This window comes from Oryctolagus cuniculus, chromosome 19 (assembly GCF_964237555.1).
Source record: "Oryctolagus cuniculus chromosome 19, mOryCun1.1, whole genome shotgun sequence".
Classification (NCBI taxonomy): Eukaryota; Metazoa; Chordata; class Mammalia; order Lagomorpha; family Leporidae; genus Oryctolagus; species Oryctolagus cuniculus.
In genome coordinates, this window is record NC_091450.1 from 59,194,330 (window position 1) to 59,217,683 (window position 23,354).

General features: G+C 55.5%; 1 protein-coding gene across 3 annotated transcripts in view; it reads right to left on the bottom strand.

The window, feature by feature from the left end:
* The window catches only part of LOC100345563 (uncharacterized), a 31,203-nt gene extending 13,603 nt beyond the window's left edge, over window positions 1–17,600 (bottom strand). The window contains exons 1-2 of one of the 3 annotated variants that reach the window (XM_051841406.2): window positions 14,548–17,600; window positions 5,127–5,363 (exon numbers count right to left, since the gene is read on the bottom strand). In XM_051841406.2, coding sequence (XP_051697366.2) covers window positions 15,049–16,707 — 1,659 coding nt within the window. In that variant the 5' untranslated portion in view covers window positions 16,708–17,600 and the 3' untranslated portion in view covers window positions 5,127–5,363; window positions 14,548–15,048. Of the gene's footprint in view, window positions 1–5,126; window positions 5,364–12,843 lie in introns of those variants that run through there. The other 2 variants (XM_070063796.1, XM_070063797.1) reach the window with 2 other exon arrangements.
* Between the last annotated feature and the right edge of the window lie 5,754 nt (window positions 17,601–23,354).

Genomic DNA, 23,354 nt, shown 5'->3' on the forward strand with positions numbered 1-23,354 from the left:
CTTTGTCCTAGGGCTGGATTCCCCTTTTCTGTAGTCTGTGTTCTGTGTCCTGAAGCTGGTTTCTTGTAGCCTGTGGACAATGTCTTGTAGTGTGTGTCCTGTGTCCTGTAGCCTGTTCTCTGAGCTTTGGGGCCTAGGTCCTGTGGTCTGCGGCCTGTGTCCTGTGTCCTATGTCATGTAGCCTGTGTCCTGTAGCCTGTGTCCTTAACCCTGCAGCCTTTGTCCTGTGGCCTCTGTCCTATAGCCAGTGGCCTGTGTCCTGTTCCCCTTTTCCTTCAGTCTGTATCGTGTAGCCTGTGTCCTGTGTCCTGTGTCCTCTGTCATGTATCCTGTGTCATGCATCCTGTGTCCTGTGCCCTGTATTCTGTATCCTTTAACAAGTGTCCTTTAATCTGTGTCCTCTGTTGTGTATCCTGTGTCCTATATTCAGTCTCCTGTAGCTTGTGGCCTATGCCATCAGCCTTTGTCCTGTACCTGTGGCCTCTGTCCTATGGCCTGTGTCCTGTATCTTTTTTCCTGTGTCCTTCAGCCTGTGTCATGTAACCTGCATCCTCTGTCTTGTAGCCTGTGGCCTATGTATGCATTGAGTATCCTGTGTCCTGTGTCCTGTGTCCTATGTCTTGTATCCTGTGTTCTATATCCTGTGTCCTATGGTGTGTAACCTATGTCCCGTAGCCTGTGTTCTAGCCTGTGTCCTGGGTTCCATGTTCTGTGTCCAGTATCCTGTGTCGTATATCCTCTGGCCTATGCCCTGAATGCTTAGCTTGTGTTCTATCTTGTGTAGCTTGTGTCCTGTAGCCTGTGTGCTGTAGCCTGTGTTCATGTCCTCTACCCTGTGTTTTGTGTTCAGTAGTCTGTGTCCTATATCCTGCAGCTGTGGCCTTTGTCCTGTGGACGGAGTGCTGTACACTGTGGCCTCTTTGCTGTGTCCTGTAGCCAGTGTCCTCGGACTTTAGCCTGTGTCCTGTGTCCTGTGTCCTGTGTCCTGTATCCTGAGTGCTGTAGCCTGTCCTTGTGTCCTGTAGCCTGTGTCCTGTTTCCTATGTTGTTTAGCCTTTGTCCTATTTCCTGTAGCCTATAACCTGTGTCTTGTAGCCTATGTACTATATCCTGTAGCCTGTAACCTGTGTCTTATAGCCTGTGTGCTATATTCTTTATTCTGTGTCCTATATCCTTGTCCTGTTTCATCTGGGCTATGTTCTGTGTCCTGTAGCATGTGGCCTCTGTGCTGTAGCCTGTGTCCTGTGGCCTATGTACTGTGTTCTGGGTCCTGTAGCCTGTGTCTTATGTCCTGTGTTCTGGGTCCTGTAGCCTGTGTATTGTGTCTGGTAGTCTGTGACATAAGTCACAGGACACAGGCTACAGCACAGAGGCCACAGGACACAGGACATAGCTCAGATGACACAGGACACAGGATATAGGACACAGAATATGGAACCCAGGACACAGCCTAGAGAACACAGGCTACGGGACACAGGTTGCAGGACACAGGACATAGGCGACAAGCTACAGGGCACAGGACACCGGCTCCAGGAGACAGGACACAGGCTACACAATCTAGGACACAGTCTACAGACCAAAGGACAGTGGCTACAGGACCCAGGTTACAGGACACTCTATCCTATAGCCAGTGTCCGTTGTCTTGTTCCCTCTTTCGTTCAGCCTGTGTATTGTAGCCTGTGTCCTGTGTCGTATAGCCTGCAGGCTGTATCCTTTGTTCTGTAGCTCTATCCTGTGTCCCACAGCCTCGTTCCTGGATCCTCTGTCCTGTGACCTGTGTCCTATGTTGTGTAGCCTGTGTCCTGTGTCTTGTACCTTGTGGCCTATGTACACATCCTGAATCCTGTGGCCTCTGTCCTCTAGCTGGTGTCCTGTGTCCCCTAGCCTGTGTCCTGTGTCCTGAGCCTGTGGCCTTTAATCTTTGTCCTAGGACTGGATTCCCCTTTGCTGTAGTCTGTGTTCTGTGTCCTGAAGCTGGTTTCTTGTAGCCTGTGGACAATGTCTTGTAGTGTGTGTCCTGTGTCCTGTAGCCTGTTCTCTGAGCTCTGGGGCCTAGGTCCTGTGGCCTGTGGCATTTGTCCTATGTAGTGCAGCCTGTGTCCTGTAGTCTGTGGCCTCTGTCCTGTGGTCTATATCCTATAGCATGTGTCCTCTGTTCTGAACATTGTCCTGGGTCTTGTAGCCTGTTGCTTTTGCCCTGCAGCCATTATACTGTGTCCTGTGGCCTCTGTACTATAGCTGGTGGCCTGTGTCTTGTTGCCCCTTTCCTTTTATGTGTGACATGTAGCCTGTGTCCTGTGTCGTGTATCCTGTGTCATGCATCCTGTGTCATGTAGCCTGTGTCCTGTAGTCTGTATCCTTTAACCAGTGTCCTTTAATCTTGCCCTGTGTCCTGTGTTGTGTATCCTGTGTCCTGTAGCCAGTCTCCTGCAGCATGAGGACTATGCTTTGCAGTCTTTGTCCTGTGTCCTGTGTTGTGTGTCCTCTGTCCTATAGCCTGTGTCCTGTGTCTTGTTTCCTGTGTCCTGCAGCCTTATGTAGACTGCATCCTCTGTCTTGTAGCCTGTGGCCTATGTATGCATTGAGTATCCTGTGTCCTGTGTCCTGTAGCCTCTGTCCTGCATCCTTTGTCCTGTGTCCTATGTCTTGTATCCTGTGTTCTATATCCTGTAGCCTCTAGCATGTAACCTATATCCCGTAGCTGTGTTTTAGCCTGTGTCCTGGGTTCTGTAGCCTCTGTCCTGCATCCTTTGTCCTGTGTCCTATGTCTTGTATCCTGTGTTCTATATCCTGTGGCCTCTAGCATGTAACCTATATCCCGTAGCTGTGTTTTAGCCTGTGTCCTGGGTTCTGTGTTCTGTGTCTTGTATCCTGTGTCCTGTATCCTCTGGCCTATGCCCTGAATGCTGTAGCTTGTGTTATATCTTGTGTAGCCTGTGTCCTGTAGCCTGTGTGCTGCAGGTGTGTTCATGTCCTGTAGTCTGTGTCCTATATTCTGTAGCTGTTGCATCTGGCGCCCCAACTGGGACTAGAAACCAGTGTGCTGCCGCTGCAGGCGGAGGATTAGCATAGTAAATCGCAGCGCCAGCCCACGATAAATTTTAAAAGAAAAAGGAAACAGACCAGGAGTCTCTCCAGTGCCAGAAGACTTCCTGCAGGCAGCAGGAGAGGGAGTAACAGATGAGTGCATGGGGCTGTGGTGAGCTCGGGGCTCGGGGTCCGTGCTGTCGAGAGAGCACAGCACAAGGGACAGTGTGTCCCGAGAGCACAGTGCTGGGGGCCATGGTAAGCTGTGGGCCATGGTGGAGCACAGTGCAGGGGAGGTGGTGAGCTGGGGGCCATGGAGGAGCACAGGGCAGGGGGCCGTGGTGAGCTGGGGGCCATGGAGGAGCACAGTGCAAGGGCAGTTGTGAGCTCGGGCCTGTGGTGTCCTAAGAGCGCAGTGCAGGGGACAGCTCACCACGGCCGCGGAGCTCACTGCCACCCTCTGCACTGAGCTCCCGAGGGCCAGACCCCAGGCAGGGGTAGAAAACCTCTGGAGAACCTGACTAGCCCTAAGAGAAGACTGGACAGTGACCGTGGGGCCTTCCTTAAGGCCTGGGCAGATGACCGACCGAAGGCAGATCCACACGCACCTCCCGGACAGCCAGCTCAGAGCGGGGTGGAAGGCGATGTTTTCTGAGTCACAGCAGGGCCCGAGGCGGGGGCTCAAGTCCTCATGTCCCTGCCTCCCACCCCAGACCAGGTGGAGCTCCCGGCTCCCAGCTGTTGTGGGTGTTTGGGAGTGAGCCAGTGAATGGAGCTATCTCTTTCACTCTCCAATAAATAAAAATGAAGCTAAAAAATGAAACCAACCCCCTGCGATCACACACACACAGGACACTCCTTATGGCATCAGGGTTCCACGTGGCACCTGCTGGGGTTGCTCTCAGGAAACCGGCCATCCCCCCCCCTCCCCAGGGAACCAGGGGTGCAGCCCTGCACCTGCTCCCGACTCTTCCCAGGGTGGCGTCTGCAGTCCCCATTCATGGGCTCACCCACCACCACGTCTGCTTCTGCCCCTCCTCACCGGGACGGGGTTGTGACACAGCGGGCTCACCGGGACCCGGGCATCCTGGACCTCATCCAGGAGCCTGGGCCACACTCCCCTCCTCCCCTTCCAGAGCATGGGCACCCCTCCCATCCCAGCCCTCCAGGGCCAGGCCCCACTACCCTCAGTGCCCTATAGGGCCAGACCCTGCTCCACTCCTCATCCTCCTGGGCCTAGCCCTGCTCCCCTTTTTGCCCTCCAGGGCCAGGCCCTACTCTTCTCAAAGCCCTCCAGAGCTGGATGCCAATCTCCTTCTCACCCTCCAGGGTCTGCACCTCACTCCCTCCTCGCCCTCCAGGGCCTGGGCCCCTCCCATCGCATCCCGCCAGGACCGGGCCCCTTCCCATCGCATACCTCCAGGGAAGGGCCCCACTGCCATGAAAACCCTAGAGGGCCAGACCCTGATCCACTCCTAGACCTCCAGGGCCTGAGCTCCACTCCAATGCTCGCCCTCCAGGCCTAGGTCGCACACCCCTCCTCACCCTCCAGGGCCTGGGCCCCACCCCCCTCACCCTCCATTTCTCTCTCTCCAGGGCTGGGCCATGCTCCCAAGCTCGCATCCAAGGTCAGACTCTGCTCCCCTCCTCACCCTTCAGGACCTGGGCCCTGCCCCCCACACTGCTCTCCAGGGCTGGGCCCCACTCCCCTCAAGGCCCCCCAGGGCCGGACGCTGCCCCCTCCTCACCCTCCAGGGCCTGGGCACGCTCTGCTTGCTGCCCTCCAGGGCTGGACCCTGTTTCTCCTCCTTGCCTTCCAGGGCCGGACCCCACTGCCCTCAAGGCCCTCCAGGGCTGGACCTGCTCCACTCCTAGACCTCCATGGATTGGACTCCACTCCCCACGCTGCCATCCATGGCCCAGCCCCACTCCCCTCAACACCCTCTAGGGCTGGACCACACACCCCTCCTCACCCTCCAGGGCCTTGGCCCCAGTCCCCTCCTTGCCCTCCAATGCCAGTGCCTGCTCTCCTCCTCACCATCCAGGGTTGACCTGACACTTTCTTGTTGAGAAAATAAAGTGGAGGAAAAGAGACAATATTGCAGGGAACCAAACCTTTTATTCTGTAACAGGGTTAGATCCAGAAAGGTCTCTGGACCTGGGACAATCTCTGCTTTGATTTGGAAACATTGCTCATGGCTCGGTGAGGTCTCAACAGTGAGGCTGTGAGCATGAAGTGGCCTTTGTCCTTTGTCCTATAGACTGTGTCCTTTCGTGTATGTCCTATGTCTTGTGTCCTGTAGGTCCAAGGTCCAGAGACCTTTCTGCAGCTAACCCTGTTACAGAATAAAAGGTTCGGTTCCCTGCAATATTATCTCTTTTCCTCTGCTTTATTTTTCTCAACAAGAAAGTGTCAGCTCAACCAGTGGTGGGAGAGGAGGAGATCAGGCACTGGCCTTTGTCCTTTGTGACATAAGTCACATGACACATGCTACAGGACAGAAGCCACAGGCTACAGGACATAGGCTAAAGGCTACAGGACACAGCCTACAGGCTACGGGAGACAGGACAGAGGACACAGGCTACAGGACACAGGACATAGCCCAGATGACACAGGACACAGGATATAGGACACAGAATATGGAACCTAGGACACAGCCTAGAGGACACAGCCTACGGGACACAGATTGCAGGACACAGGACATAGGCGACAAGCTACAGGACACAGGACAGAGGCCACAGGACACAGGACACAGGCTCCACAATCTAGGACACAGGCCAGAGGCCACAGGACAGTGGCTACAGGACACAGGCTACAGGACACTCTATCCTATAGCCAGTGTCCGTTGTCTTGTTCCCTCTTTCCTTCACCCTGTGTCGTGTAGGCTGTGTCCTGTGTCATGTAGCCTGTGGCCTATATCCTTTGTTCTGTAGCTCTGTCCTGTGTCCCATAGCCTCTGTCCTGGAGCCTCTGTCCTGTGTCCTGTGTCCTATGTTGTGTAGCCTGTGTCCTGTGTCTTGTACCCTGTGGCCTATGTACACATCCTGAATCTTGTGGCCTCTGTCCTCTAGCTGGTGTCCTGGGATCCTAGCCGGTGTCCTGTGTCCTGAGCCTGTGGCGTGTAGGTTTTGTCCTAGTGCTGTTGTCCTCTTTGCTGTAGTCTGTGTCCTGTGTCCTGAAGCCCGTTTCTTATAGCCTGTGGACAATGTCCTGTAGTGTTGTCCTGTGTCCTGTAGCCTGTTCTCTGAGCTCTGGGGCCTAGGTCCTGTAGCCTGTATCCTGTGACATATGTCCTATGTTGTGTAGCCTGTGTCCTGTAATCTATGGCCTATGTCCTGTGGCCTATAGCCTGTAGCCTGTGGCCTTTACTCTGCAGCCTTTGTCCTGTGTCCTGTGGACTCTGTCCTATAGCTGGTGTCCTGTGTCTTGTTACCTCTTTCCTTCAGCCTGTGTTGTGTAGCCTGTGTCCTGTGTTGAGTATGCTGTGTCCTGTAGCCTGTAGTCTGTATCCTTTAACCAGTGTCCTGTAATCTGTGGCCTGTGTCCTATGTTGTGTAGCCTGTGTCCTGTAGCCCAGCTTCTGTTACCTGTGTCCTATGCCGTGCAGCCTTTGTCCTGTGTCCTGTGGCCTCTGTCCTATGTCCTGTGTCTTGTTTCCTGTGTCCTTCAGCCTGTGTCATGTAGCCTGCATCCTCTGTCTTGTAGCCTGTGGCCTATGGATGCATTGAGTATCCTGTGTCCTGTGTCCTGTAGCCTCTGTCCTGCCTCCTGTGTTCTGTGTCCTATGATTTGTATCCTGTGACCTATATCCTGTGCCATCTAGCATGTAACCTATGTCCCGTAGCCTGTGTTCTAGCCTGTGTCCTGGGTTCTGTGTTCTGTGTCCTGTATCCTCTGTCCTATGCCCTGAATGCTGTAGCTTGTGTTCTATCTTGTGTAGCCTGTTTCCTGTAGCCTGTGTGCTGCAGCCTGTATCCATGTCCTCAACCCTGTGTCCTGTGTTCTGTAGTCTGTGTCTATATCCTGTAGCTGTGCCCTTTGTCCTGTGGCCAGTGTGCTGTACACTGTGGCCTCTGTGTTTTGTCCAGTAGCCAGTGTCCTCGTCCTTTATCCTGCTCATGTAGCCTGTGTCCTGTGTCCTGAGTCCTGTAGCCTGTCCCTGTGTCTTGTAGCCTGTGTCCTGTGTCCTATAGTGTTTAGCCTTTGTCCTGTCTCTTGTAGCCTGTAACCTGTGTCCTGTAGCCTGTGGACTATATCCTGGAGCCTGTAACCTGTGTCCTGTAGCCTGTGTCCTCTGTTCGCTATTCTGTGTCCTATATCATCTGCCCTATGTCATCTGGGCTATGTCCTGTGTCCTGTAGCATGTGGCCTCTGTGCTGTAGCCTGTGTCCTGTGGCCTATGTCCTGTGTCTTGAGTCCTATAGACTGTGTCTTATGTCCTGTGTTCTGGGTCCTGTAGCCTGTGTATTGTGCCCGGTAGTCTGTGACAAAAGTTTCAGGACACAGGCTACATGACAGAGGCCATAGGCTACAGGACACATGACACAGGCTACAGGACAGAGGCCACAGGCTACAGGACACAGGACATAGCCCAGACGACACAGGACACAGGATATAGGACACAGAATATGGAACCCAGGACACAGCCTAGAGGACACAGGCTACGGGACACAGGTTGCAGGACACAGGACATAGGCGACAAGCTACAGGACACAGGACAGTGGCTACAGGAGACAGGACACAGGCTCCACAATCTAGGACACAGGCCAGAGGCCACAGGACAGTGGCTACAGGACACAGGCTACAGGACATAGCCTTTGTCCTGGAGCCTCTGTTTGTGTCCTGTGTCCTATGTTGTATAGCCTTGTCCTGTGTCTTGTAGCCTGTGGCCTATGTACACATCCTGAGTCCTGAGGCTTCTGTCCTCTATGGTGTTCTAGGACCCCTTGCCTGTGTCCTGTGGCCTGTAGTTTTTGTCCTAGTGCTGGTGTCCTCTTTGTTCTAGTCTGTGTCCTGTGTCCTGAAGCCCATTTCTTGTAGCCTGTGGACAATGTCCTGTAGTCTCTGTGCTGTGTCCTGTAGCCTGTTCGCTGAGCTCTGGGACCTAGGTCCTGTGGCCGCTGGCCTGTGACCTTGGCCTTTGTTCTATGTCATGCAGCCTGTGTCCTTTAATCTGTGACCTATGTCCTGTGGCCTATACCCTGTAGCATGTGTCCTTTGTCCTCAATTCTTTGTCCTATTTCCTGTATCCAGTGGCCATGGCCTGCAGTCTTTGTCCTGTGTCCTCTGTCCTATACCCAGTGGGCTGTGTCTTGCTCCCTCTTTCCTTCAGTCTGTGTCCTGTAGCCTGTGTCCTGTTGTGTATTCTGTGTCGTGTATCCTGTGTCTTGTAGCCTGTGTCCTATACGCTGTGTCCTGTGTCCTGCAATTGTGTCCTATGTCCTGTAGTCTGTATCCTTTAACCAGTGTCCTGTAATCTGTGCCCTGTGTCCTATGTTGTGTATCCTGGGTCCTGTAGCCCGTCTCCTGTAGCCTGTAGCCTATGCCCTGCAGCCATTTTCCTGTGTCTGTGGCCCCTGTCCTATAGCCTGTGTCCCGTGTCTTGTTTCCTGTATCCTGCAGCCTGTGTATGTAGCCTGCATCCTCTGTCTTGTAGCCTGTGGCCTAAGTATGCATTGAGTATCATATGTCCTGTGTCCTGTAGCCTCTGTCGTGCGTCCTGTGTCCTATGTCTTGTATCCTGTGTTCTAAATCCTGTGGCGTCTAGCATGTAACCTATGCCCCGTAGCCTGTGTTCTAGCCTGTGTCCTGGGTTCTGTGTTCTGTGTCCTGTATCCTGTGTCCTGTATCCCTCTGGCCAATGCCCTGAATGCTTAGGTTGTGTTCTATCTTGTGTAGCCTGTTTCCTGTAGCCTGTGTGCTGCAGGTGTGTTCATGTTCTCTACCCTGTGTCCTGTGTACTGCAATCTGTTTCCTATATCCTGTAGCTGTGCCCTTTGTCCTGTGGCCAGTGTGCTGTACACTGCAGCCATGTCCTGTGACCTGCAGCCAGTGTCTTCGTCCTTTAGCGTTTGTCCTGAGTCCTGTAGCCTGGGTCCTGTGTCTTTATCCTGAGTCCTCAAGTTGTCCCTGTGTCCTGTAGCCTGTGTCCTGTGTTGTTTAGCCTTTGTCCTATCTCCTGTAGCCTGTAACTTGTGTCCTGTAGCCTGTGAACTATATCCTGTAGCTTGTAACCTGTGTCCTGTGTTCAGTATTCTATGTTCGATGTCCTGTGTCCTGTGTCGTCTGGGCTATGTCCTGTGTCCCGTGGCCTCTGTCCTGTGTCTTGGGTCCTGTAGCCTGTGTCTTATGTCCTGTGTTCTGGGTCCTAAAGCCTGTGTACTGTGTCTGGTAGTCTGTGACATAAGTCATAGGACAGAGGCCACAGGCTACAGGACAGAGGCCACAAGCTACAGGACACAGGACATAGCCCAGACGACACAGGACACAGGATATAGGACACAGAATATGGAACCCAGGACACAGCCTAGAGGACACAGGCTACGGGACACAGGTTGCAGGACACAGGACATAGGCGACAAGCTACAGGACACAGGACAGAGGCTACAGGAGATAGGACACAGGCTACACAATCTAGGACACAGGCCAGAGGCCATAGGACAGTGGCTACAGGACACAGGCTACAAGACACTCTATCCTATAGCCAGTGTCTGGTGTCTTGTTCCCACTTTCCTTCAGCCTGTGTTGTGTAGGATGTGTCCTGTGTCCTGTAGCCTGTGGCCTCTATCCTTTGTTCTATAGCTCTGTCCTGTGTCCCATAGCCTCTGTCCTGAGCCTCTGTTCTGTGACCTGTGTCCTATGTTGTAGAGCCTGTGTCCTGTAGCCTGTCCCTGTGTCCTGTAGCCTGTGTCCTGTGTCCTATGTTTCTTAGCCTTTGTCCTGTCTCCTGTAGCCTGTAACCTGTGTCCTGTAGCCTGTAACCTGTGTCCCATAGCCTGTGTCCTTTGTTCGGTATTCTGTGTCCTATATCCTGTGTCTTGTGTCATCTGGGCTATGTCCTGTGTCCTGTAGCCTGTGCCCTCTGTGCTGTAGCCTGTGTCCTGTGGTCTATGTCCTGTGTCTTGAGTCCTGTAGGCTGTGTCTTATGTCCTGTGTTCTGGGTCCGGTATCCTGTGTATTGTGTCTGGTAGTCTATTTCCTTTGTCCTCTTTCCTATAGCCTATGTCCCGTATCCTGTGTGATGTTGCTGTGTCCTTTTCCTTTAACCTCTGTTCTGTGTATGTGTCCTGTGTCCTATGTCTTGTATCCTGTGTTCTATATCCTGTTCCTTGTCCATAGCCTGTGTTCTACCCTGTGTCCTGAGTGGTTCCCTCACACTGTGTGGTCTAGCCTGTGTCCTGTGTCATGTAGTCTGTGGCCTCTGTTCTGTGGCGTTTATCTTTGTCTTGTAGTCTGTGGCCTATGTCCTTTTGTCTATGTCCTGTATCCTGTATCCTGTGTTCTATGGTGTGTAGCCTGTGTCCTATGTCTTGTAGCCTCAGGCCTATGTATGCATCCTGTGTTCTGTGGCCTCTGTCCTATAACTGGTGTCCTGTGTTCTGAGCCAGTGTCCTGTGTCCTGAGCTTGTGGCCTATAGTCTTTGTCCTAGGGCTGACTTCCTCTCTGCTGTGGCCTGTGTACTGTATACTGAAGCCAGTGTCTTGTACCTGTGGACAATGTCCTGTAGTATGTGTCCTGTGTCCTATGTCCAGTTGCCTGTGTCCTATGTCCTGTGTCCTGTGTCTTGTGTCCCATAGCCTGTATCTTATGTCCTGTGTTCTGTGTCCTATAGCCTGTATCCTGTAGCCTCTCTTCTTTGCCCTGTAGCCTGGGTCCTATGTCCTGTATCCTGTGTCCTTTGTCTTGGATCCTGTGTTCTGTAGCGTCAACCTATGTCCCATAGCCTGTGTTCTAGCCTGTGTCCTGGGTTCTGTATTCTGTGTCCTCTATCCTGTGTCCTGTGTCCTCTGACTATGTCCTGAATCCTGTCGCCTGTGGCCTTTGGTTTGTGGCCTCTGTCCTGTGTCCTGTAAGCTGTGTTCTGTAGCCGTGTCCAATATCCTGCACCACAGCATACAGCACACCGGACACAGGACAAAGGCCACAGCTACAGGACATAGGCCACGGACTACAGGACACAGGCTACATGACACAAGACAGAGGCCACAGGCCACAGGATAGGATGCAGAGCACAGGGCACAGGCTACAGGCTACAGGATACAAACTACAGGACATTGTCCACAGGCTACAAGAAACCGGCTTCAGTATACAGGACACAGGCTACTACAAAGAGAAACCAGCTCTAGGACAAAGACTACAGGCCACAGGCTATAGGACACAGGACACAGGCTCAGGACACAGGACACAGACTACAGGACACTCGACACAAGCTCAGGACACAGGACACAGGATCAATACACAGGAAACAGGCTAGGGGACATAGGACACCAGCTAGAGGACAGAGGCCACAGGACACAGGTTGCATACATAGGCCACAGGCTACAAGACAGTAGACACAGGCTACACGACATAGAACACAGGCTAAAGGACTTAGGCTACAGGACTCAGGACAGATTTCAGGACAGAGGTCACAGGCAACAGGACATAGGCTCCAGAGCACAGGCAGGGCCCTGGCCATGCCCCAGTGACATGCCCCTCCCACAGGTCACAGGACAAAGGCTGCACATTAGGCCACAGGACACATGCAGAAAGAAACAGGCCAGAGGACACAGGACACGGATTACAGGACACAGGACACAGGCTAAAGGACACATGCTATAGGACACAGGCAATGGGACACTGGCTACAGGACAAGGACACAGGCCACATGAACAGGCTAATGGACACAGGACACAGGATAGAGGACACAGGCTACAGCACGCAGGCTACACTCTATAGGACAAACTATAGGTCACAGGCTACAGGAAAAAAGACAGAGGCCACAGGACACAGCACACCAGCCACAGGACATAGGACAGAGGACACAGGCTACAGGACACAGGGCAGAGGCCACAGGACACAGGCTTACAACACAACACACAGGCTACAAGATACAGGCTACACAACTTAGAACACAGGAGAAAGGACTCAGGCTACAGGACACAGGACAGACTTCAGGACACAGGTCACAGGTCCCAGGACATAGGCTCCAGGGCACGGGCAGGGCCCTGGCCATGCTCCAGTGACAAACCCCTCTCTCCTCCTTGCCCTCCAGGGCCATGATCCCCTCAGGCAGGGCCCTGGCCACCCTCTAGGGCTGGGCTCCTTCTCTTCTCCATGCCCTACAGAGCCAGGCCCTGCTCCCCTCAGGTGTGGCACTAGACACCCAGCAGGGCTGCCCCACTCTCCTTGTCCTCCAGGGCCTGGGCCCCACTCCCCTAGTTGCCCACCAGGGCCTGGGCCCAGCTCCCATTGCTGTCCTTCAGGGCCAGGCCCCGCTCCCCTCACTACATTCCAGGGCTGGGCCCCGCTCCCCTCCTCACCCTGCAGGGTTGGACCCTTCTACTCTCAGGCCTGGCCCTGGCCACCCTCCAGGGCTGGGCCCCTGCTCCTCTCGTGCCCTACAGAGCTGGGCCCTGCTCCCCTCGGGCACGGCACTAGCCAGCCACCAGGCCTGGCCCAACTCCTCTCCATGTCCTCCAGGGCTGGGCCCCACTAACCTCAACAACCTCCAAGTCCAGACCCTGCTCCCCTCCTCCCCTACAGAGCCACGCCCTGCTCCCCTCAGGTCCATCCCTGGCCTCACTCCAGGGCCAGACCCTGCTCCCCTCCTCACCTCCAGGGCCAGTGTTCCCCTCCTTATACTCCAGTGCTGGCACCAAAAGCCTCCTCACACCCTTGGTCTGGGCCTGCTCCCCTCCTCCCCCTCCAGAGCCAGGCCTTTCTCCCACAGGCCCATCCCTAGCCTCCCTCCAGGGCCAGACCCCACTTCCCTCCTCACCTTCAGGGCCAGGCCCTATTCTGCTCCTGGCCTTCCAGGGCCTGTCCCGCACCTCTCCTTGCCCTGCAGAACCTGGGCCCCACTCCAACCTTCACACTCCAGGGCTGGGCCCCACTTCAGGGCTTCCCTCCAGGGCCAGGCCCCACTACCCTCCTCACCTCCTGGGCAGGCCCTGCTCCGCTCCTCGCCTTCCAGGGCCTGGGCCCACTCTGCTCGTCACCTTCCAGGACTGGACCCTGCTCCCCACCTTGAAACCAGAGCCTGGGCCCAGCTCCACTCGCTGCCCTCCAGGGCTGGACCCTGTTCCCCTCCTCACCCACCAGGGCCGGAACCTACTCTCCTCCTCAATCTCCAGGGCCAGGCCCTGCTCTCCTCTTCCCCCTCCAGGAGCAGCATTGGGCACCCCACACAGTTCCCCAGCACCTACCACTTCATGGCATGCCTTGGCTGCCTCCTGCTTCCTCAGGCACACCCAGTGAAGCCACGTCTTTGTGCCCCAGTGCAGCCACCAGGAGCCACCCGTCATGGGGCCCCCAGCACGGTCCTCAGCAGCCTCCCTATGATTGCCCCAGGATTCTTCCTACTTCTTCTTGGGCTCCCCTGTGGTTATCTGAGCCCTCTGTGCAGCCCCCAGGCCCCACCACACGGTCCCCAGGCCCCACCAGCTCCTTCCCTGGGCACTCCCACTGCCACTGCATCACTAGGTCACCACGTGGACCCTAGCAGCTGCCTCCTCCTTCCTCGGCCCCCCCCAGCAGCCGAGTTTTAGGACCCCCCATTCTCCCAGAAGTCGCTGAGTCTTTGGGGTTCCCGCAGTCCCTAGCAGTCATTGCCTCAGCCCTCTGTCACTCCTGCTGTCCCTGCATCATATCTGAACTTGGAAATGAGGCTCTACAAAGGGGATCTCAACTAACTCTCTTGTTGCCAAAGTGTGGAGGGTGGGCAAGTGGTCCGTGCTGCAGGACTGTTGAATGTGCAGAGGGGGAACGTGGGTGTGGCATGACGATAGAAATTTCCCCTGTGAGTCACCTTTAAGAGCATGGCTCTGGGCAGGAATGACTTCCAACATGTTGTTTGCCAAAGAAAACCCTGGGCAGGAAAACGGAAACCATGGGCACGAGTTAAGGTGCCAGGTGACTTCTTCCCAGACATGTGGGTCCTGAGTTCTTTGGGGCACACAAGAAGGCAGCTCAATGGGAGAGGCCACCTCGGTCTGCAATGCAGGCTCCTCAGTTCAGATCTAGGAGCTCTAAGTGTCGCAGGGACCTGGGAATTTGGGCTTGGAGAAAGAAACTCAGGGTGAGAATAATTCCCAGGGTAGAGAGCCACCTGAGCACAGAATGCAGGCAATTATCAAAGGCAGAATAATGTGGCAGGAGGACAAAGAGTGTCATACAACGTGGGCCCTGTATCTTACAACCAGCATCCCACACCAATCGCTTTGAACTGGCTCAGAGACCTGGGGAATCTAAAAGAAAAATGACCATGTAGAAGATCAGGGGTTTTCCAAACACCAGAGAAGCAGTCTGCCTTACTCACCTTTCCCATGGAGCTGAGTCCATCCACGTCAGGCACCAACGATGCTGCGGGAAGTTCAAGTCCATTCGTTCTCTCACATAATCCCAACACGGATCATGAGGGTGAGGGAGAAAAAGCAAAAGTAGGTTTTTGTGAGAAAATGACACCCCTGCCAGCCAGAAGGGGGACTAAGGGAGGGGTCCAATAAAGCCTGCGTACAGGAAGTTTAACTAGGGAGTGATGTTCATGGATTAATCTTCTAAACAAAATCCAACACCATGTTCTTCTATCTTAGGAAAAGGTCATGACCCCTAACCATGCAAACATGTTTCCTTATGGCCATCTGAAAAATGCAACAATATCTTCCCTCTCTGCCTGCAGTTTCTCTTACTGCCTCCTCATCTGCCCTCCTCCCAGACAGGAGTCCATGACTATCCCTTCATTGCTTCACTCCTCAGGGAAGGGCCCCTCCTCGGGGGCATTTCCCAAGAGGCTACTAAGAGGCCACTTTCCTCTCTGCACTCAAGGGCTTTCCTCTGGGGCTGGCAGGACACAACACATCCAGCTGAAGCATTGGATGATCCTCCTGCCAATCCCCAGGCGACCCTTGCCCTTTCTGGCCTGCGTGTCTGAGGTCCCTGCCTCCTCCTCCTGCTGCTGCATTCCTGGGATGCTCTGTTCCTCTGAGGCACCCTGGGAGCCGCTCCTGACTTCTACATCAGCCTCACTGCTGTTGGTGCTCAGTGTGGTGGAAAGAGAGGACAGAGCATCCTGGCTGAGGACTGCACAGGCAGCGGGGCTCCTTGTCCACACGGCCCGTTGGGACCTGTCTGTCCTGCAGGACTCACTGCTGCTCACACTGGGAGTCCCATGGCAAGGAGTCTGCCCCGACTGGCCTTCTGCAAGCACCAGTGGTTGGGAGCTGAGAGCAGCACACTCACGGGCTCTGCTGTTGCAGCCTGAGTGTCCCTGGAGGCACTGGAGAATGGGACAGCTCTGAGCACCGGGGATGGCCTGAGGCATGGGCTTCCCTTTGCTGTGATCCTGCTGAAGTCCTGGGCACAAGGCACTGGCTGGGAGCCTGGGTGGCAGGGAGCCTGCTTGATGGCCCAGCTGGCATCCCAGGTCCTCAAGGGAGCTTAGAGCTTCAGGACCCTGAGGAGGTACTGCAGGCTCCACTTGGCTCTGTCTATGTATTTCTGGGATGCTGAAGCCCTGCTGTTGGGAGATCCCCCAGCGTGGCACAGGGGGCAAGGGGTCATCCCATTCATGAAGCCACAGTGGAGGGCAGAGGCCCCATGGGAATTCCCATCCTTCCTGCTCCTGTGGAAGAAACAGAAACTCGTCACTGGTTCCAGCTGCTCCATGTCCTGCATGGAGCCATGGGTGGCCCATGATGTCTGCCACTGTGGGCCTGGCCTCAGGGTCCCGGGTCAGTAAGCTGTCCACCAGGTTACACAGCTCTGGGTTTCCATAGTGGGGGATTCTGTAGTATCCAGACAGGATGGCTGCCCGCAGCTCCACAAAATCCTCTCCAACAAAAGGCAGTGAGCCTGCCACCATGGCGTACAGGATCACGCCCACACTCCAGCCATCAGCCTTGTACCCGCAGAACTCCTCACCTAAGAATTCCTCGGGCGCACAGTAGGCAAAGGTCCCGCACAGATTCTTCAGGCGCTCTCCACCAGCCAGTTTGCAGCTGAGACCAAAATCGCTCAACTTAATGTTTAGGTGGGCGTCGAGAAGCAGGTTTTCTAACTTTAAATCCCTGTGCACCACGTGCTGCGAATGGCAGTAATGCACAGCAGATAGAATTTGTTTAAATAGCTGACGAATCTCTCCATCCAGCAGGTACCCTCGTTCTACCATGTAACATCTAAGGTCCCCCCTGACTGCGTATTCCATGAAAATGTAGCCCCTCTCTGTGGTGTGCCTGACCTGCAGTAGTTGAATGATGTGAGGGTGATGCAGCCCCTTCATTATTTCTGCTTCTGTGCACAACTGCTGGAAGCTGCAGGAGTGCTGGCCACCATTCTCCACAACCTTCACAGCCACCTGGGTCCTGCTTTCCCAATGATAGGCCAGGATCACCAGCCCAAAACCGCCCTGGCCGAGGACCCTGAGGACCTGGTACCCATCCAGGACCTCCTCCTCACTGGTGAAGGCGGTGAGGCCTTCCATGGTGGGATCCCCACCCCACCCCCCACCCTGCACTCTGACACTGGGAACACTTACTAGTCACCTAAAGTAACAACAAAAACTGGGAAACAAACAGAAATCAAACAAGCTAAATGGTAACCAAAATTGACAACTCAATATGCTAATATTTCTAATAGAGAATGCTAACTCTATGAACTATGGTATACTAATCACTAACACTATCAAAACTAAGAATTAAAAGTTATAAAATACACAGAATACTAAAAATGGTGAAGGAAAGCAACACCAACTATGGTAACTATGGTAACAATGCTAATCAATAAGTCTTATAACAGTCTTATCTAAGTCAAAGCATTAAAAAAATGAGAAAATAGTCAGAAAATGGAGGAAACACAAGAAGGACAAATGAACACAGCATCAAGTACATTTAGCCTGTGAAAGAAAAAGAAAAAATTAATAAATAAATATTTAAAGAAAATACACAAGCACACAATGTAAAAATGGGAGGGGGAGAGAAATTGAAAAAATAGCAAAAAAAAAAAAAAACCTGAAAGATTCACTACAGTAAAGAGAACTAATAGACGACACAAAACAACACCACAAATGACAGGACAAGGGAAAACCAGTGATGTCGTCCAATCCTTCAGGCAGTCTCCACAGAGCTTCCTGGGCCAACTGACCAGAACCGAGCCCAAGCAGGGAACTGTTAAGGCAGTTGGAATGACATCACAATGGCCCCCCTGAGGGCAGAGCAGGCTCTAGACCAATCACAGCTGGGGACACACCAGGCTGGTTTTCTCAAGAAACTTTCTACTTGGTTAAAGAGAAAGGACCCCAAAAGCTTTTGGCTTAAGTTGGTGGTAGAGATCGGTATTTAGGATTTGATAAATTAGCACAGTCCTCTTCAGGCTTTTTCTATTGTTTCAATACATGTATAGAAGCACTGATCCTCCCAGTCTCTAATTCCACCCCCATTCCCACCCCCTTTTTCATTTCCTCTTGGTTCTTGTCCATTAAAGATGTCCAGTAAGAGGAGTCAACTGCTCCTCTTAGCCCAGGCAGTCTCAGCTCATTGTCCCAAATGATTTCCAAGCTCTGCCATGGCTTGAACAGATTGTGGCTCCCTCACTCATGTATACATTCACTCACACACATATGTACTTGTATGTTCAAAAACAAAAATAGAGGCATAAAGGTGTCCCTTTAGAGGAATTGAGCATTTGCAAACTGAGTTCTGGTGGTGCTGCCCACCATCAGCCTGCTGCTCTGTTTGTCTGCTGAAGGTGAAACACTCAGAGCACACATGGAGAGAATAGAAACAATGTTACTGGAGATGCTGCACAAACAAGCCAGGCTTCCCTCCCCATAGAACAGCAGGTTACAGCCTCAGCCTCACTCACATCCTGTCTTCCTCCTGAGGGAGGATTCCTGGGGAAGGTAACGGACCTATTGTCGCTCCTCCAGGCTCCTGAGTTCTTACAACGCAGACTGTGAAACTATTTATGATATCTTCAAAATTAAAGTGGTGTTGTTCCCACTCTTGCTCTCTCCATCCCCTTCTCTCCCCTTCCCTCCGTTTCTCCCTGCTGAAAGTATGTCTTTCAGATAGATTAATTACATTTTTAAGCTTTTGTTAATATTTAATTATTTATTTATTTTTAAAGATTTTATTTATTTGAGAGGTAGCATTACAGACAGTGAGAGGGAAAGACAGACAAGAGAGGCCTTCCATCCACTGGTTCACCCCCCAAATGACTGCAATGGCCAGAGCCACGCTGATCAGGAGCCAGGGGCTCCCTCCCGGTCCCCCTTGTGGGTGCTTCCACTGCCCTCCCGGGTCACAGCAGAGAGCCGGATCGGAAGTGGAGCAACCAGAACTCGAACTCTCGTCCACATGGGATGCCAGTACCACGGGCAGAGGCCCAGCCCAGTGTGCCTGCTCCAATATTTTATTTATTTAAAATTGAGAGACAGAGTTAGAGACACACACACAGAGATCTTCCATCCACTGTTTCACTCCCCAGATGGCCACGGTGGCCAGAACTGGGTGGATCCGGAGCCAGGAGCCAGGCGCTTCCTCACTGCTCCCAGGCCGGATGGGGGAGGAGCAGCCAGGACTCCAGGCAGAGGCTCCTCCCACTCCACCACAGCCTGACTTCTTTCCAGGTCCTTCTGCTGTCCCACGGATATCAACCGAGAAAACCACCCAAACAGGTCCCTCCGGGATGTAGACCTGCCCTCCCCGGGTCTAGACCATGCCTCCCAGGGTGTAGACCTGTAGACTAGGCCTACTGGGGTGTAGATGAAGCCCTCCAGGATGTAGACCAGGCCTCCTGGGTGTAGGCCAGGCGACCCGGGTGTTGACTTTTAGACCAGCCCTCCTGGGTGTAGACCAGGCCTCCCAAGGTCTAGACCTGTAGACCAGCCCCCCAGGGGTCTAGACCAGGCCACCGCAGTCTCTGAACTCACATCCAAGCCATTCACAGGATCTGCTGGTGCAGCTGAGAAGAAAAGGGAAACTCGTTCTAGATGAGGAGCTCCTGGGACAGAGCCGCTGCTCACACGCTGCACCCCTGCAGGCCAGAGGGTAGCAGAGGACAGCACACTCACCACATGGCAGAGCTGTGGCTCACACGCTGCACCCCTGCAGGCCAGAGGATTGCAGAGGACAGCACGCCCACCACATGGCAGAGCTGTGGCTCACACCTGCCCCATGTGGCAGCTTCATGGGCCACCACGGCACCTCCAGCCACCGCTCACTGAGCATCCTGCCATTGCATGGCACACTCCACAGCAGGGGGCGTGGCTTGGCCCAGGTCATGGGATGCCTGGAACCCTCCCTCATATAGCTGACCCCTGGCAGGGGTAGGGAGACGTCACACCCCGTCAGTCTTGTAGCAGGCCTGACTAGTGTGAGGTCAACACGGGGTCACTGGGATGTCCTCTGAGACACTGTCCCTTTGGCGTGGTGCTGGCAGGAGTGAGCACAGGCCCTGGGCAGGACAAGGGGAACTGCTGGCCTCCCAGGGAGCACCCGGCTCCAGTTCTCTCATGCGGGACAGGCCAGTTGTCCTACCCCAGGACTCAGGGCTCCCACTCGACATGTGCCGGCACTGGCACTCACAGCTGCACCCCAGAGCCTCTGAGGGAGCAAGGAGGGCCGCCAGGCTGAGGCCGGGCACAGGAGCAGGGCCTCCCACGGCGGCACAGAGAACTGGGGGGCTGGGACTGCTGCCCACCTGCGGTGGCCTCCCCACATGTGTGCTGGCCTCCAAACCCTCTGTCACACTGGCAGCTAATGGGTCAGTGGTACAGGGATGGTGCAGGGTCCTGACCCAGTCCTGGTGTGTGAAGGCTTCTACAGAGTGGGTGGCCGGATTGGGTGGCCGGGTAGTCCCGGCTATGTAAGGAGACCCCAGAGGGCAGACGACCTGCTGTTGTCTGTGCTGCCTGATGTGGCCTGGGCCCTTCCTCCTGGGGGATGGTCATGGTTGACCAGTGCCAGGCACCCGTGGCCAGGCCCTGCCTACCAGCCAGCCACAGTCAGCCTGGGGGCCACCTGCTCCTGCGTGCACACCTGCTGTGCCAGGGGTGTTGTTTCTGGGCTCGCTGAGGCACGCAGGATCCGTCCCCAAGAGCCCCAGGCTCCATTGCAGTGGATGGGCATGGCCCAAGGCCAGCTCAGTGGCAAGCTCCCCAGGGCCTGGGACTTTCTCTGGTGTTGGCCAAGGGCGGCCTCTGTGCGACAGCTCCTGTGTCGGTTATGCCAGACGAGCCATGCTCTGCGGGTGGCCCTCCTACCCCCATCCCGGGAATGGTATCCTCCCATGGATGTCACTGCGGCCTCTGCCTGCTGGGGTCACTCATCCACTGCACCCCTGACCCTGCTGCACCACCCAGGCTCTGCGCTTCCAAGACCTTGGGTCCTAGCTGGGAGCTCCATTGTGGGATGGCGGCCCCCGGCCCAGCCTCCCCCAGCCCCACACCCAACCTCTCCCAGCCCCCCTCCCTGCATCTCCCACCCCTGGCCCTGCCTCCCCCAGCCCCTGGCCCTGCCTCCCCCAGCCCCTGGCCCAGCCTCTCCCAGCCCCACACCCAGCCTCCCCCAGCCCCCGGCCCTGCCTCTCCCAGCCCTGCACCCAGCCTCTCCCAGCCCCTGGCCCTGCCTCTCCCAGCCCTGCACCCAGCCTCTCCCAGCCCCGCACCAAGCCTCTCCCAGCCCCCCGCCCTGCATCTCCCAGCCCCTGGCCCAGCCTCTGCCAGCCCCACCCACAGGAACTGAAAGGCAGCGACAGCCCCCAGGCTGTGCCTCCACACAGCACTACACGACCCCACCATGGACAGACATGCGTGGCCACTTGGATCAGTGAAGGAAGCCGGGCACAGTAGCCAGCAGGCTCCTCTCCCATGAAACGTCCGGGGCAGGAGGCAGAGCGGTGTGGCCAGGGCTGAGGGGCTGGGGTCCCAGTGGGCTCAGGGCTCCTCCTGATGGGAGTGGAGGTCCAGGAGCTAGAAGGCACCCAACAGCTGAGTCCTCCCCGTGGCGACTGTGAACCCTGCACACTGGTCGGCTCACTCAGGAAAAACCGCCTGCCCATCCCCTCTGCCCTTGGATGCGGTTCCAGTGCTCACGCTGGAGCCAGCCGAGCCTGTACACCCCCCCAGTCCGGCTCAGGTAAGCGAAGCACAGGAAGGCATGGCAGAGCCGTGGTTCCCCCCCACGACTTCACTCCTGCCCATCCACGCTGCCGCGTGAGCAATCCCACGAGTTCCCACCATCCTGAGTTTCCCCTGGCAAAAATAAGCAGGTATGTGAACTACTTCCCTATCAAAAAGATTTATGTTTATTTCCTTTATTTGAAAGCCAAATTAGAGGGAAGTGGAGAGATGGCTCGTGTCCGCTGGTTCAGTCCCAAAATGGCCGCAACGGGCTGGGCAGGAGCAGGAGCCAGGGGCTCCCTCCGGGACCCCCACGTGCGTGCAGGGATGAACCCCCTGGGCCGTCTTCCAGGGCTTCCCTCAGGCCACCAGCAGGGAGCGGGATCAGAAGTGGGACAGCCGTCCTCAATCCAGCACCCACGTGGGATGCCGGGGCCACAGGCAGCTTCACCCACTGCACCACAGCGCCGGGCCCCTCTGCAAACTCCTGGACCTCTGGTGCAACCTGTGATTTCCTCACAGAGCACCCAGCACGAGTCTCCAACACACAGAGAACATGACAGCATCCACCCCATGGCACCACCCACACCTGAGCTGGAGAACAGAGCGTCCCAGCGTCCAGCCCACGCCAACACTCACACCTGAGCTGAGGGACACAGCATTCCAGTGTCCACCCATGCCACCACCCACACCTGAGCTGGGGGACACAGCATCCCAGTGTTCACCCATGCCACCACCCAACCTGAGCTGGGGGAACAGCATCCCAGTGTCCAGCCCATGGCACCACCCACACCTGAGCTGGAGAACAGAGCGTCCCAGCGTCCAGTCCACCCACGCCACCACCCACACCTGAGCTGGAGGACACAGCATCCCAGTGTCCACCCAAACCACCACCCACACCTGAGCTGAGGGACACAGCATCCTAGTGTCAACCCACAGTACCACCCAACCTGAGCTGGGGGACACAGCATCCCAGTGTCAACCCATGCCACCACCCACACCTGAGCTGGGGGACATAGCATCCCCGTGTCCAGCCAATGGCACCACCCACACCTGACCTAGAAAACTTTGGCTGATTTTAGACAAAGCTCCCCAGAGTCCGAGTCCCCTTCCCCTGGTAGCCTGTGGCTGTGGCGGGCAGATGTGGACAAGCTGGAGAGACCGGGCTTTAGCAGAGCCAAGACCCAAAGCTGCTGGCCCTGCTGCATGGGGTGAGCAGAGCGCTGGCCGCCCTGAAGCACCAGGTAGAAGCCACCTCTCAGCCACACGTCAGCAACCCGCAGCCAGCGTCGTGTGCCAATGAGGCCCGGGGGCCTGGCAGGCCTCCCACTGCTCTAGGATCCCACAGGCCACAGCGGCAGCACCATGCTCTCGGGGTCATGCGTCCAGAAGCCAGGAGAGGGAGCCCCTCCCTAGGGACCAGGCAGACCCTGCAACAGCAACGCCTGTCGGCCAGGGAGCACTCGGTGTGGGATGAAGCCTGAGTGTTAACTGGGGCTCATCTGCCTGTGCTACGGTTTGGTTTCTCTAAAGGCCACTCGAATGGGTGTTTCTGGGGCTGGCGCTGTGGCGTAGCGGGCTAAGTCTCTGCCCATGGCACCGGCATCCCACATGGGCACCAGTTCCAGCCCTGGCTGCTCACTCGCTGCTGTGGCCTGGGAAAGCAGTGGAGGATGGCCCAAGTGCTTGGGCCCCTGCACCCATGTGGGAGCCCTGGGGGAAGCCCCCGGCTTCAGATCGGCCCAGCTCCAGCCGCTGCAGCCAACTGGGGAGTGAACCAGTGGATGGAGGACCTCTCTCCCTCTGTCTGTAACTGTGCCTCTCAAACACATCTGTAAACACACACACACACACAAGCTGTAGAAGCAAAGGCAGTGAATGTGGGTGCACACGGGGTGGCTGTGCAGGCCAGGGGCATGGTCACCTTGTCACTCGCTTCCCTGTGCCCGGGACCTGAGTGCTGGCATCTGCCTTCCTCGCTCAGCCCTGGGCACGAGGGCATCCATTCC